The sequence below is a fragment of the Rattus norvegicus genome, chromosome 5 (genome assembly GCF_036323735.1).
Source record: "Rattus norvegicus strain BN/NHsdMcwi chromosome 5, GRCr8, whole genome shotgun sequence".
Classification (NCBI taxonomy): Eukaryota; Metazoa; Chordata; class Mammalia; order Rodentia; family Muridae; genus Rattus; species Rattus norvegicus.
The window spans coordinates 103,867,592-103,883,641 of record NC_086023.1 but is presented as its reverse complement, the minus strand read 5'-3'; the positions used below and the strand labels follow the sequence as shown (position 1 = coordinate 103,883,641).

The window sequence follows — 16,050 nt, the reverse complement described above, 5'->3', positions numbered from 1 at the left end:
GAGAGGACAAACTTGGTAATATAGGCATAAAAGGAAAGACTGTCACTCCTTTGTGAGCATCAGGACTGGCTTTGTGCCAACAGGACCAGATTTAGTCTGTAACCAAGATTATAGGGGCAGATGACAAAGCGCATGCAAATAATGCTTGTGTTGTCTGGTGTGTAAAGTACACATCTAGACATATGTCTGCTCATGTCCACGTACAGTCAAAGGAAAGACACCTTTCTGTGAAATAATGCATTCCTTCGGAACGGCCGTACATTTTCATCATTTTGAAAACATTTCTATTGTAACCTACATCAAAAGGGAAGCCAGGGTTTTTTGTGTGTGTGTCTGACTGTACATATGCATTATAAAAAAAAGTGAGTCTACTGTAATTACCAGTTTGCAGAGCGAATTCCTGCAGGGTTTGTACTCTCCCCATTAGTAAAAGAGATAAGTTGAAATGTATTAAAATTTCACTGTACAACTGGGAGTTTTTGTTCACAGTAAATGTGTTAATGTTTCTTCATTGCTTGACTGTTTGTGTTTAAATTTAGGCAGCGTGCCCAACAGGGACAAAATTATAGGATAAAGCAATGTATAAAAGAAAATCCTTCAGAGAGCACCAATAAGGCTCTTTTCAAAAATAAGCCGTTACATATAATAGTGTATGGCTGCAGCCACAGAGAAAAGTTTTATCTGTCTATTTCAGAATTATTGGAATTTTTCTTTCCCTTGTGTGGAAGTTAAGAAGACTATGCTCATGTTGATAGGTAATCTACTTGGATGTGAAAACATCCATTATTTCATTCAGCGTTACTCTTGAAAAAAGGAAAACAAGTGATTCCTTCTTGTCTTTGTGATGAAGAGAGGCTAATAGCATTTAGTGAATGAGGTGATAGATCACGTTTTCCTCCCTAGGACGGGAATTTTTCCAAGCTAAGAATTTTAATTAGAGTCTGTTGTATCATTGGAACATTTTTCTGTGCTCTTCTTTGTAGCCATGGACTTAGTAAGTACAACTATTCACGTAGATAGGCTTACTTTTTAAAAAATTAATCTAAAACCACTATCGCCTAGTATGAATGTATAATGAAATTGGCTCAAGGCTGCTTGCCATTTCTGCGGTCTAGGCGAATAGAGATAGAGTTCTTCAGTAAACAGAGGCTACGTAAGCTTTGGCCCATGCAGGAGCAGCGCTCCTTTCTTGTTGACTCTGTCGTTTATGTAGATTTATATTTCATGTTTGTCCTGCTTGCTATTCATTCTTTTCTGTTAGCCAACATCCATAGGTTGTCCATAGATCTCAGAAAACAGAGATTAAAATTTGTGCCAACAACCACAATATGTATCATCAACTTGAGGAGGTGTCATTCTAGAACTTGTGTGTTCAAATCTACTCAGGGATTGTATTGGAACGTGACAGGGAAACCGGAAACGCACACGTCTGTGCTTCGTTGTCTCGTGGGTGTGCACAGCCTGTGGGAGGATGAAGCCTTTTGAGCAGTTCCTGTTGTGTGTTCACTGGCCTCAAGGCACAGCCTGACCTTAAATAGGTCGGCTCACCCTAAAAATGGCATTTAATTTTCATTACCTCGTCTACATTCTTCTTTAAAACGTGAATTTTCAACTGACAGACCTTGAAGTGCTTCAGTCATTACTTCCGTTTGGCTAATTTATGGAAAGACACCATGTGAAAATTGGATTTTTGATCTGATGGAGTAGTTTCTGAGTTCTTATAAACCATTTATAATCTATCAAGTAAATCCTCCTTAGTTCACGGATTATTGACCCAATGGGCCGTATTAGGCGCCTCAGAGCTGCTGTAGCCCATTATGTTGATTCCGCTAACACATACGTGAACCCAGTCCGTGTGCTCAGGACGACATTGACATTGTTCTGGAACATGCTTTCTCCCACCAGGTTTTCTGTTTCTTACTTAAATTTCAGTACTTAGGTCATAGTTCACGACAACTATCACAAGGTCTCTAGGTTTGCTCAGTGGTGTCAGAACTTTCTTAGCAGCTGGCTATCTTTCTGTGAAAAGATAGCTATCCTTGTCTTTTAAATAAGCTAATGTTTAAAAGACAGAACGAGAATAATTTTTTTAACAGTCTTTGGGTACATTTTCCCCTGGATGCTTATAGATTTCATAGGCATTTATGTAATTTTTGAGTATTTGAATATATATTCCTTTGAATTTCTGAAGAATAAATACCAATAAGAGGGAATAACATTGTGTTTATGGGGTGTGTGTGTGTGTGTGTGTGTGTGTGTGTGTGTAAATGATTGTCTGAGAGGTTTCATTAGAACAATTTAAATGACTTCAGCTACTAGAAAAATGGAAGATGTGCCTTCATTGATTTGTATAAAGTTCTAATGAATCCAGCACGGGCCTTAGCACAGACCCAGGGGACTCTACAGCCGAACATTAATAATGTGGAAGGGTGCCTGGTCTGTTCATCAATTATTATCATTATCTGTAATAGATGTGATTGCTGTGATGATTCCTGTATGTAAGCGAAGAAGCTCATCCTCACGGGGTATCTGTGATGCCCCAGTATAGACACAATGGAAAGTAGCGAAATGCCTCCTGGCATATGTGTTGCCAGTGGGCATGCTCAAGAGAGGGATGGATACAAAATGATTTGTAATAAGCCACGTGTCCTTGGAAGTATCCTGTCTTGTGTTTAAGAGTTTGAAATTTTTTAATAGAACCATTTCAACTCTAGTAAATACTTCTTGGAGTCACGTTCATTACTTAAAGTATACCGGTGTTGGTAGGAAATTCTAATGTAAGTTAACTACGTACTGGGTTCTTTCACCTTATCAAATTGCTTATCTCTTCATGCGCAGGCCCTTTTCAGGGATCTTAGTGATTGAACATGAAAATGCATTTGCAGTGTATTACGAAAGCTTGATGGCAGTGCACAGGTATGGACTGTTAGTGTCCTGAGTAGTTGCTGTCATCTGAAATGATAAATTCCAGATGTACCAACTCTCTTCCCCTGTGAACTCTTTAACAAACCTAGGGGAGTAAATTTAGTCAAAAGGCCATTTACCTTACTATCTTCCTTGATAAATGGATTAATAAGAAGGCTTTGGTGTTTGAGTAACATAGCCTAGATCAAATATACTGAAGAAAGGATCTAGTAGACTCTTCCCTTCCTCCTTCCCTCCATCCTTCTTCCATTCACTGTCCTTCCCTCCCTTCCTCTTCCTCTCCTGCTGGGGATTAACTCAGGGCTTTCTCAAAATCAGAACTCTAGGCCTTACCCTCTGCCTGGAAATTCTGGGCATTTGTCCTAAAGGAGATCTTAGTGTGCCAGTTAAGAAGGAACAATAGCTTTGATGATGTTTTATATTTGGTACTACAGATTTGGGATTATCCCTAAACCTATCAGCCTGTTTACCAAAGCACAAAATCATTGTGTAAGTTGCCTGTTTTTCCCAGGATTTGAAGGTGCTTCTGAAAAATCCAGGACATGAATTTCTTGTTGTTCTGCTTCTCCCTGAGTAGGGAGTAGACTTTTGTAAAGAATTAAAAGGTTTATAAATCTTCTTGCATCACAAGTACAAATCCCTTTTTTATGAATGTCTTTCCTATCGTATTAGTCATTGTTTTTAATGAATGAATGCCACAGAGATGTGTAATCACATTACCACCTTTCAAATTGCATTAGTGAAAATGAATGAAAAGTGTATCAATGGAGGACAAAATTGCTGATTCGACATAAAGGTATAATGAGGTGATTATTAACATTCAGATGCTATCAGTACTCTGGCTCTTTAAAGTTATGTGTCATGGCAGATGCAGGGTGTAGTCAGGATGTAGCTGTTTTCATAGTTAGTGAGCTACCCTCTTACTTTCATCTGGGTGACCGCTATATCCATTGAAAGAAGCCTTTCCTTCTAGCCATGTCATCTCAGCTGCATAGTCTGTAAATTTTTCAACTGTACAAACACTAAATAGAATTTCTGAACTGATAACTCTTAGGTAAGAAACTGAAATGTTTTGCCCAAATTGAAATATCTTTTCATTTTCTATTTATTTAATATTACTAATTATCTAACAAAATATTACTATTGACCTGATTTAATTGGGGGGGAGTACTTCCACACTCAAACGCTTGCCTGCTTTGATGCCATAGAAGCGACGTATTTTCCTTATATAATTGGCTATATCCCGCTGTTGATTTTTACTCTGAACTCTTAAATTATTTAAGTGGGGTCTTCTTCATGTCGATTGATGGTAGGCTATGATCGTGAGGTAATGACTACAGATGCTCATTGGATCTGTGTCTGAAAATTTATGTGCCTCTGTGTGTCCCTTACTCCCTGTTTAGGTATTCACATAGTCATAGGAATATTCAGAGTCTTGTATAATGATATACCCATAAGTTTAGGGGGTTCTCTCTTTGCTTCCTCCCCCATACTTAATTAGTTTCCAGACGGAGGTAATTTTTTTTTCATCCTAGTAAATCGAGCAGTGCTGGGGACCCGTGCATGACAAAGCACACCACTCCCATTTATAAATATGTTCTTTCCAAGGTTTTTAGACCCCGATGTTAGGATTGCTCAGCATTAGAGTTGAGGCCCCCAAAACGTAAAAGGTATCCTGGGTTTTCCAGAAAAATGGTGTTACTTAAATACTAGTTTTTAAAATAGATACATTAGGTTTTAATATTTCGAAAGGAAGATGTTTTTAAACTTTAGGCACCATGGAAATTCTGTTGTTTACTGTCTGTGTATTAACTCATTCAGTATTTGTCTGGCAAAGTTGTACTGGGGGAAGGCAGATACTGTGCTATACTGTGTCTTTTATGAAAGGCTATCTCATAGAAGTAAAGATTTAGCACCACTGACAATAGTAGTTGGGGCGAGATATCCTGTGCCTACTTATGAGTGACTTCATTGAGATATGTCTCACACAACGTGCCTCCCACACATTTAAATGTTTGGTTGAGTGTGTTATTATTTTTCAATAATAACAATTGTGCATGACAATTACTACTTTGTTTTGAAGACATTTTAAACTCCTAAAAGTGTAATTTCATATGTTTTGGCCATGCCTTTACCCAACACCTCCTCCAAACCTTAGGCATCCATCAGCATACTTTTATCTGTCCGTTTCCCAACATGGACACTCCATGCAAATGACTCATGCAGTACCATGAGGGCCTTTTTCAACTTAGCATAATGCTTTTCACGTCCATGTAGGTTTTAGCATGTATCACAGTTTTTTATGGCCAGGTAATATTTAATTGTAGAAATATACCACATTTTTAAAATCTACCCACTGATGGAGGTCAGTATTTTTGAAAAGGAAACTTAAAAGTTTGTCTCTTGATTTTTGACAGTAGTAGATGTTCTAAGGTTGACTTTGTCAATGAACTTCTTGAACATCTATCCGTTATTTTGAAAACATATATTATGAAGATGATTATATTTCCCTGGTTCGTAATTTTTCTTTTTAAAAATTTAATCATCATTGAGTCACCCTGCCTTCTGTGTTTCTCAAATTCTTTACCGTTTACACCAGGGGCCTCTTCCCTTCATGGTGAGTCTAGCGGACTTGTCCAGTCATTTGGAGTATGAGCGTGCGCAGGATCCAATGATGATGTGTTTTCCGTCAAAAAGGACAAAAGGGTTTTGTGAGTTCGCAGGTACAGGAAAGTGATCGTTTGTCACCTACTATTTCTTTCTACATCATAAAGCAATTAGGCAGATATAAGAAACGTTTTTTAATTATTTTCGCTTTCAAGTCATGTTACTGCCACATACTACAGATACATTTAACATAATTTTTCATGACGTTTTTTACATAGCGCTGTTGTTAGGCCAGCAGAATAACTTCATTTCTCCTTTCTTGCCCTTACTTGTACACGATGAGTGTAATAGTGTTTGGGCTGTAGCTGAAGAGGCCTTGGGCCCTTAGCATTCATAATAAGCCTTATACTCTGCCATAATTACTAATTGTAAACAACATAAGGCCTTTGGGGTCATGGTTCATGTCTTCCCATTGACGTCCTGCCTAATTGTAAAACCTGATTGCCAACCCCCGGTACCCAAAAGGTTGGTATTCCTTTACATGCAATGTGGCAGAATTTTGTAACCAAGAAAAAGTAATTGTCCCATGCAGTTTAATTATTACCATGTGTCGCTGATAAACAGTATTTGTCCATCAGTTTTTACATGCTATAGATTTTCCCGAAAGTGGCATCATGAACTGGCTAGTTTAGAAAGGTGAGTCGTCTGCAAAGCATGTTGGTTTCCCAAGGCCCAGACTGAACTCCAGGGACTTCCTTGGGAGTTGCTTCTTTTCACTGTGCCTTATGAATTTGCTATAAGATGAAGAGGAGAAACTGTCCTGAGACTTTTATAGGGAAATATTTGTTAGTTTATGATTATACGTGTGTGTGTGTGTGTGTGTGTGTGTGTGTGTGTGTGTGTTTATATGTTGACAACTTTAAAGCTAAAAGGTTGAGTTCAAGAAAATTAAGGTACTTCTGAGCTGAGAATAGAAGTCAGCAGTAGAGTATTTCCTTAATGTGCTGGAGGCCCCAGGTATCAACCTCAGTGCTGGAGGAGGAGAACTGAAAATAGAGAAGGTGACCCTTCCACCACTGGTAATCATTACAACCAACTACTGTCTACTCGTAAAGCACACTGCCTAAGTTTACAGTGCACACTAGTGGCTGGAACGAATGCTACCTTCACAATTAAAAAATTTCTACAATTAAAAGTTTAATGTGAGTTATGTTCTTCAGTATAAATGCTTAATTTTTTTTCAAGTGAAATTCCATGATCCAAGTTATAAATCCTCCTTACTGACCTAAGAAATGAACGGGAAAGTGAATTTAAGCTGTTTTAGTTACGTATGAGAGTTTGGCCAGGGTTTCAAACACTAAGAAAGAGTGTTTGCAGAGTCCCAGAACCTGTGAATCCTTTCTTAGTGGGAGGCAGGGGGAGTGGAAAATTAAAATCCAGAACTAAAGTGAGTTTCCTTAAAGAGCCCTTGCTCACTGTGACTAAAGCTCTACATGTGTGTTGTAAGTTTCTGTTTGCCTTGTAGCTTATTTTGCCTGTTGTTATTTTGTGTCAGATAAATCAAGTGCTTATTTCTACATAAGGAACAGCTAACAGATGTTTAGTCTGTGTATAATTCCTTTGTTAGTTATACTAAGTATTAACAGAAACAACAGTTTTCTTTCCTGAGAAATGCCATTTTGTAAGAACTTTGATGCTTGGCTCATGCATACTCAGGAAGTTAGTGTAGTATAAGTGTAATGAAAGAGACCAAGAGATTTGTTTTGGTGATAGCCTAATTGGGATTTGAATAGATCTTTGGGATATGACCAAAATATGTTATTTAAACTACCTTTGCTTACTTTGTAGGTTTTAGGTGTGCCTTTTTTGAGATGGGTCTTGCTTGCATTGTCCAGATTATCATTAAGCCCCTGACCTCTTCTCTTAGCATCCCAAGTAGCTGGGACCATGTATGTGTGTTGTACATTTCTGATGTACTTTTGAATCTGCACATTTCCTCCATTTTATTATAGGTAGAGGAATGAAGTGAGTAGTAATTGGTGGAGTACCTCCACTTAAAATACTTTAGAGCCTTAAAACAGAAATAATATTTTTCCTCACTTTAGACACACACACACACACACACACACACACACACACCCCACAAAGTGAGAAATCATAATGAAGAAGAAGAGGTATGGGATCTCCTGTTAAAAAGAAGAAACTGACACAAAGGCCAAGATCACCTTAAAGAAATTTCCATACAGACAAGTGATGAAGAGAGGCTCAATTCATCCAGGAGAAAGGGGGAATGATCAAATTAAGTAGGAGCCATTTTGAGTGGTCTAGGGGAACCACAACTGGAATTCAGATATTAACGAGAGTGGGAGGCCAGGAAATGCAAGGATAGAGGATTTTTGGAGAGAGAGACATAATGTCATTGAAACTGTCCTGTGACTCCCCGTCTTCGCAGGAACAGCACTCAGCCATCGGGGCAGAGCATTCAGACACACCTGTCTTTGAGGGGCTTGAGGGATGTCAAGCAAGGTATTAGTCATAACCTCAGGTCCCACATGTGTGGAAGGTAGGGAATGACAGTGTCAAGTTCACGCTCTTTTCTGAGAACCTTTTTTTGGGGGGGGTAAAATATCTAGCACACTGGAAAATGGCAAACATTCCATTAATCTCGCTAGTAATCATAATAAAGGACAACAAGAAGTGAGCATGTTAGGACAGAAGAATAGAGAGGAATAGATGGTAGCTAGAACCCTGTTAAAGAACTTGTTCTTAGGCACTACCCTCTAACCCTCTAAGCCCTCTAATCACGAAGCCCTGCAAATACCAAGTTTCCAAGCCTTGCACACAGGAACACCACCTTCCATTCCCTACCACTTAATTCAGTTACTGCCTCCAAGGAGACGTGTTCTGCATAGTTCTTGGAGCTGTAGGGGAGGATGGAATTGCCAAAGTAAGAATGAACAGCCTGACCATAGGTAACCCCTGTGGTTATTTATAGTGGTGAGAGAGAAGTTGCTACCAGAAAAGCTAGATAGGGAGTCCAAGCTTCTCAGGAATGAAGATGAGTTAGGTTTACGAGTTACACCAAGGTCTAGGAGCAGAGAGAGACCAGGAGAAGAACCAAATGTGCTCAAAGTATCCTTCAGAAAGTGTAGCTTCAGGAACCTGTGTCCAGAATCCAGATAGCTGAAGTAAGCTGCAGATGGCTTGTGGACGTAGACATTGGTTTGGGCATGCAAGGATTTTTCTGTGAAGAAACCCACTGTGGAGATGAGCAGAAGTAATTGTTTCTAACGTGTTGTGAGTTAAAATGTTTGTGACGGCTGTTCCTGAGAGCTGAGGGCAAGAGTTGCAAGGTAAATTAGAAGGATAGAGTGCTCCTATTGAGGACCCTGGGGGATGAGGTACAAGTCGGTGATCAGGGTCCTGCGGGCGGGTCTGCATGGGCCAGCCTGAGCATTGTTCCCTGCAGAGAGAGGCAGCAATGAAGAGTCTCCATGAACCTTCTGCAGCTTTCCTCCTTTTTGGCATTCAGATGTTGTCTCTCAGACAGTGCAATATTGACAGTCCTGTGCAGAGTTCCCGCAGAGCGGGAAGCACTCCAGCATTAGCTAATGGAAGAAAGAGTCAAGGCTTCTCACCAGCACTGCAGCCCTTCCTGACTGTCTCCCTGAAGCACGTGGACATTTCTGAGGCTTAACCAGATTTGGCAGTTTATGATAAATCTGTTTTGTAAGCGTGCCTGAGCTGGCAGGCAATCATATTGGCTCTGTTTTGTTGTAAATATACAGTATGTCGAAGTTTTATGCCATTTCAAAAACATTATTTAAAACAAAACTTCCTTTGAAGCCATGATGGTCTCTTACACAAAATATTTATTTAGCCATATTGTTTAAGTATCTGTAATTCCCTTAAGGTGAAATTTTAGTCTCTGTAAGTCTGAGTTTAAAACAGATAGGCCTTCTGGAATTTATAGAAATACAAAATGGCTAGTCCTGTGCTTAAGTGTTTATATACAAAGGAGTTGGGGTGTTCCCATGTTCTGTGTTTGGGCATAAAAGAATAGGGTCCATGAGAAAGAAATCATCTTGAAAAGATGTGATTCCCAAGTAAAGCAGATGAATAAAGTTATGTAGTAGTACTGAATGAATGAATGAGTTAGCCAGCAGTAAGATTTTGTGTGTGTGTGTGTGTGTGTGTGTGTGTGTGTGTGTTTGTGTGTGTAGTTAACCTACATCTCTTACTTTGTTTTTATCTTGATTACTGCTAAAAGTGAAGGTTTCCTCTAAAATAAAAATTTTGGCAAAATAATTAATGTCAAATTAATGACTTAAACTAAACTATTTGATGTCATTTATTGTAGAGTTAAATATTCTCCTTGGAATATCATTTCTTTGTATTGTCTACTCTTTGATTTTGATAATGCAGAGGGTTTTAAAAATACTAAAGTTTGTACTTATGTACTTTTGTTTTTAGTGTTTATATAGTCTCTACATCTGAATTTATAACTCTGATACTTACAAAAGCACCTTGTTGTTAATGGAAACATTGTGTTCTAAACTTTTGTCTTGGTCATAGTACAATCATATCTTTAGTTCATTAATTAATGAACAAATTAATGAACAATTTATATGAAGAAGCTGCTTGCAAATGTATTGTGATATATCAGTTTGTATGAGAATGGGAAGTTGAGCTTTTAGAAAAGTATTTCTCATTCTACCCATCTAGTCCTGTAATCCCTAAAACATACAGCCAACTTTAATACCCTATATAAGGGTACGACCTAATGGTAGGCATTAGAAGAAACCCCGAAACAACAGGTGGATTGTGAAGTCAAATAACTTTTTAGTGCTGAACAAAGGAGCAAACTTAGTTTAAAGAGAACATAGGTTGAGGACTGTAACATCTAAAACAGGGTAGGTACCACACAGAGAGAACATTGGTTGAAAGAGAAATAAAAGAGAAAGTCTTTAAACCTACGTGGCCTGGTCATGGGGAGAAAAGGCCTTTGAACCTTGTCTGCTGCCAGTGGACTTGGCCAAAGACAGCAGCAGTATCTAGATAGAGCACTGTCTGTTTCAAGGGAAATAGTGTCATAAACACCCAAGTGCTTTCAGAAAGTTAGCTGTCAGTGTACATGTGTGCAGATTTCAGGTACCAGTTTCCAGTGTCAGGTAACTAACCCTACCAGGAGTGGCCTCAACCAGGCCAGTCATCCTTGATCACATCTAAGTCTCCAGGGAGATGTTTTCCAGCAGCTCACAAGGTCATATGAGATTGTTAATAGGTGAGTGGTCAGGTTAAACCCCTTCTGTCTCTAGATGCCCGTGCAGCTAAAAGTGATAGATACAGAATAAATTTGTGAAGTGCTGTCGGGAGGGGCACAGCGTAGAGCACAATTTCTAAGCATGGGTTTCACTCACAGAGACCTACACCCCATTGTGGAGCTTTCTAAGAATTCACATTATAAAGTGGACTGGTGAGATTGCCTTTTCCTAACTGTTTATTGGCTGTTTTGTCCACACTTCTTTGCTTGCAAATATTCATTGGTATGAGGCCTCTGGCCTCTGCTAGTCTTGTCAATACTGGACCTCACTGGGACATCCTGATGTTGTTCTAGGACATGTAGGACCAGTTCCTTTGTGCTCTCCAGCTGTTCATCAGTGGGGTAGGTGTTGGGGTGGGCCTGGATTTTGCCAGAGAGGTATTGGAGCTGGTCAGCCTGCCAGCTCGCCTGCTCTAATGCTCTCCAGGCTGGCCTGGTGAGGTTATTTGTAAACTGCTTCTGGGGAACTGAACAACATTTCATGTGTGTCCCAGTGTTCTAGAATGGAATTGTACTTTGCCAAGCGTAGAGTCTTCATGCAAATATTTTTACTGTTTTATATATTGATTTCAAGATAAAAGTTTCAATGTATTCTCTTGTCAACATTGAAATAAAAGGTTACTTTCATTTTAAATAGGGATGAAGCTAGAATCAATAAGTTAAGGAAAAGAAACCAAGAAATTGGTTATAAACATTTAAATAAAACCACCAAAAGTGATTTTCTTCATAATCTTTGTGTTGCCACATTTTACTTTTATAAATACTTGCCTTTGAATGATGTTTGGCTGGGGTCTTCTTAGAACAGGGCCCTTTTGTTCTGCATCATTATGAAGTAGTTAAGTCGAATAAACATACGCGGCGGCAACAAAATTTTTTTTTCCTCTTTGGGAGATCCAGTGTTAGAAATGTAGGGTCCTATGGAAAACATAATTCTTTAACCATGCTCAACTTTGTTCAACTTCTGTATTTATGGACTTAACATACCATGTTTGTGAATGCGTTCTGCTCTCTCAGCCCTCTGTTGTGAAATACTTTGATATAAAATGTATTTTTACCAAGTCTTCAGACCTTTACCAGCATCAGACCTTAGACAGTAGATGTGGACACTATTTACTAAAGAGAGGGAGAAACAGTGTTTTTGGGTGGATGCTGATCTCGTCCCCTCTTCTGTTTTCAGGCCATTCGCTGCACATTGGTGAACTGCACGTGTGAGTGTTTCCAGCCTGGCAAGATTAACCTGCGGACCTGTGATCAGTGTAAACATGGCTGGGTGGCCCATGGTGAGTAAAATCCTCCTCCTGTTCTTGCTCTGTTTCTATGTGCGTGCATGTGTGCGTGTGTGTGTGCGTGTGCATGTGTGATTTTTTTTTTTAAGAGTAGTCATTGACCTGGAGAAAAGAGCGGTCAGCTGTGCTACAAATATTCCTTAACGTTCACCCTGCAGCTCTCAAACAGCATGTTCTCCTCTCCAGGAAGGAAGGCCGGGCAGGCAGCTCTCGGCAGAAGGGCGAGATGTTTATAGAATAGTTGGGCAGTGGAGTTCATACTGAGCTCAGCAGCAGCCAGCAGGAGCCAGGCCTGATGGAAACTCAAACATACCACAGTTGGCCTTTCAGGGCCTGGACCTCAGAGGGAGGCTGGCAAATCTTCCTTGCTTGAGAACTCCTCGGTGACTGCACGCCCCTGTTGTGTGTGCCGAGTTTATCCTTCCAGATGTTAAACTTTGTTTGGTTTAAGGAGGGTGAGCAAGTAGCTGGTATCTGAAAAGGTAACCATTAAATACTCCCCTTTCAACGTGCACCGGGATGAGAGGAGGCCCTGGGTATTAAAAGCTATGCTTTGAGTTGGTGTCATTGGAGTGAGGGTGGCCCAAGCAAAGATTCTAAGTATGCGATCATCTGCCAGGTACAGAGTGCTGTTCCGTCAGCGTGGCTTTACTGCATAGTAAGCATAGTATTGTGTGTGGTTCATGTTTATTGTGTTTAGGAAAAAGGAGACATGGGAGCAAGCAGACATTTTCTCCACCTTCTAGACTGTGTAATTTTAAAAGATAGGTAATGTTTATAGAAGAAACCCTGGCTTGTGTTTCTGACAGCCTCGGGTATTGGCTCCTAAGTGGACATACTCTTCATTCCCAAGCAGTGCCAAACATCCAGTGGGTTGTATTTTTTATAAATGTCATGTTATTCTAGCAAGATCTGAGGTAACACCACCAGGCCATGTCTTGAAATGCTTTTAATTTGTCGTGTACCTTGCTTGCTCGGGCATGTGTACTTGGAGCTGTAGGGACCTCTCAGCCATGTCTCCATGAGAGAGACAGTGGCATAAGGGGAATACACTGGGACGAGTGTGCTTGGTGACACAACCACTCTTGTAACCAGTTCCTTCAGGGATAGACCTTTTCCTGCCTTCGTTAACAAGGCCAAGATGATTAACACCGTGCCCAGCCGTAGACAGATGAGACAGATGCTACTTGGTTTGTACTGTGTGCACTGCTCTAGGTGACTATTTTTCTGGGACCAGTTTCCCAGGGTCCCCAACCCCAAAACTTAGTGAACTGTCAGGGATAAAGAGCTCAGTGGGGGGATATGGACAGAGATTATTACACAGTGACTGGGTGTCTTAAACAATAGAAGTTTATGTTCTTGTAGCTCTGGAACGTAGATCCTGGACTTTTATTCTGAGGGCCTTTAGGTCTTTAAATGGCTCTCCTAATGTAGTCTTTGCATCTGTGTCTTCTGATACTCCCGAGTCTCCTCCTCTCACAAGGACACTGGGCAGACTTGACTTTGGGGGCCACGCTAAGGGTCTTACCTTGAGTTAATTATGCCTCTTAGGGTTACATGTCCAAATTCAGTCTCATTCTCAGATACCAAGATGTGGCTTCAGTCTGTGAATTTTGGGGGAACACAGTTCAGTCCACGACATTTTAAAAACATGCCATTGTATTCCCTAGAGGAAATTTTATGGTGTGTGTGCATATGTGTGAGTGTATTATGTGGGTGGGTGAGTGTGTGTGGATGTTTGTGTGTCTCTGTGTGTTTTCTTTGTGCATGTGTGCAAGCCTATGCACATATGTTCGTGATCCTTTTACTCCCATCTTCAGTGTAATGGGCTAATGGACACACACATCTATGGCCTACTGAAAGTTTGTGTGTGTTCAATAGACTTGCACCACTATGCATAGTTGGAAGTATTGACTAGAAAATAGAGATTTTTTTGTTCCTTACCCATATACATGAGGTCATTGGAGACAGTGTGGTGTAGACTCTTCTAAGAAAAAAAAATGGCTCTCTCCTTTAATGGTGTATTATTTAACATGACCCTGTTTTCTTACAAATTATGATTACTAATGGTACTCATTTAGTGCTGGAAGTGTGGCACAGTGTAAGAGTGTGTATTTAAGCATTTGTTAGGCCCTGAGTTCTCCTGTCAGAGGATACTGTATAACCTTAGAGTGAAAAAGTAGTGATAAGATTAAGGCTTTAATAAATATTCTATGTGAAAAATAACGTATGGACAGCAGTCGAGCATAAAGAGGGGTTAATAATTAAACAAAGGGCTTTTCTTCCAGAGCCTTCTTGGATTAGCATCATCTGTCTACTGTGGGAACCTTAGGAGACTGATAGTGACCGTGACACTAGAATTTGTTTTATATATCTATTTCCATGTGCATATTACATTAGTTAGGTAGTAAAACACAAATGCTGTTTTGAGTCCTTCCTGACAAACATGTTTTAGTCCTGGCCAGTGAGGGGTTTTTGGAGACTTTGAAGGATGTGAGTGTTCATTCCCTTGAATAAGATGTTTCTCTTACAGTTAACTCCGCTTTCCCTATTGTATTATTATGGGTTCTTTTCCTGAGATATTAATTTTGGGCTTTCTCATATCTAAGTAAAATTAATTCCAGTCATTTTCCTCACTCTTATCATCTTGACTTTTATTCTGCCTCATAGTAGGACATATCTGTACATAATGTGAAATATATATATGGGGTTTGCAGAGCCTGCCCTTCTCCCTTCATTAGGGCAAGTATGACAGGGTGGGTTGGCTCCTGGCCTTTGAGTTGGCAGTGGGACAAGAGCACCCACTCATTTTGCCCCTAGCATTTCCACTAATTGCTTCATTCCCTCACTCTGCACAGAAACCCTGAAATCATGTCTCCAATTATTTCTGCTCAGAGGTGAGACATAGCAGTCTTCCTTGCCGTCTTACCTATGCAGTGTCCTCTGTATGGGACTAGGAGGAAATGACTTGGCCTTTCTGGTGTGCGATTTCTCTCCAAAAGTGTGAGGCAGGAAAGACACTACCAAACAGTACTGTCTCATGGTAGCATTGATTACATACTACTTGTCACTGTGGCATTCAACACACACACACACATACACACACACACATACACACACACGCGTGTACACATATATGCATGTGAATACACTCATACACAGACACCCACACACATACACAGACACACATACACAGACACACGTATACATATACATGCACATGCATGTACAGACACACATGTGAACACACACATACACACACATACATGAGTACTTTTTTGCTTATGAGTAAACATGTACCTAATTCATACCTTCTCTTTTAAAAGTAAAAGAAAGAAAACTTTTGTTCTTTTTTGAGTGTCTTCTTATATCTCTTTTGTTGTAAATTTCCAAAGTGTTGAGTTTCAGGGGTCATTGTATAACATGCACATGCTCCCATGTGCAAATACACAGACTCAGCACACATATGTGTATGTCTCTATGTGTGTGCAATTTATAGCCTTATAGATTGGATTGTTTCTCAAACTTGCTTGAATTGACCACATTAGTTGCATTCAAGGGACCTTGGAGAGATGTTTTTAAATACATGAAGAGGTATTAATTCATCCTCTTACAGAACTTGGGTATTGAACTAACTCAGGGGGCAGCATTACTCCTTATGATTTGCTTCCTTGAAATCTTTAGCACTAACGAGTTTGAGTGGGGACACATAGAACAGTTGTTGGATACCAGCAGGATTTCCTACAGAGTAGAAGTTAATAAACAATTTCCTATTTTCCCCCATTTAATGAACATTAGTTTTTTTTGCCGATCAAATACAAAGTTTGTTGAATTAATCATTTTGGCATAGAATATGATGTATGTCATAGCTGAGTCGATGGGCACGGGGCTGCTAGTCCTGTCATGTTT

The 16,050-nt window shown here is 39.8% G+C and overlaps 1 protein-coding gene across 2 annotated transcripts in view; it reads left to right on the top strand.

The window, feature by feature from the left end:
- The window catches only part of Bnc2 (basonuclin zinc finger protein 2), a gene marked incomplete at its 5' end in the record, with an annotated part of 336,957 nt that overhangs the window by 178,249 nt on the left and 142,658 nt on the right, over positions 1-16,050 (top strand). For both annotated transcript variants that reach the window (NM_001106666.2, NM_001415824.1), the window contains 1 exon segment: positions 12,033-12,135. In NM_001106666.2, coding sequence (NP_001100136.1) covers positions 12,033-12,135 — 103 coding nt within the window.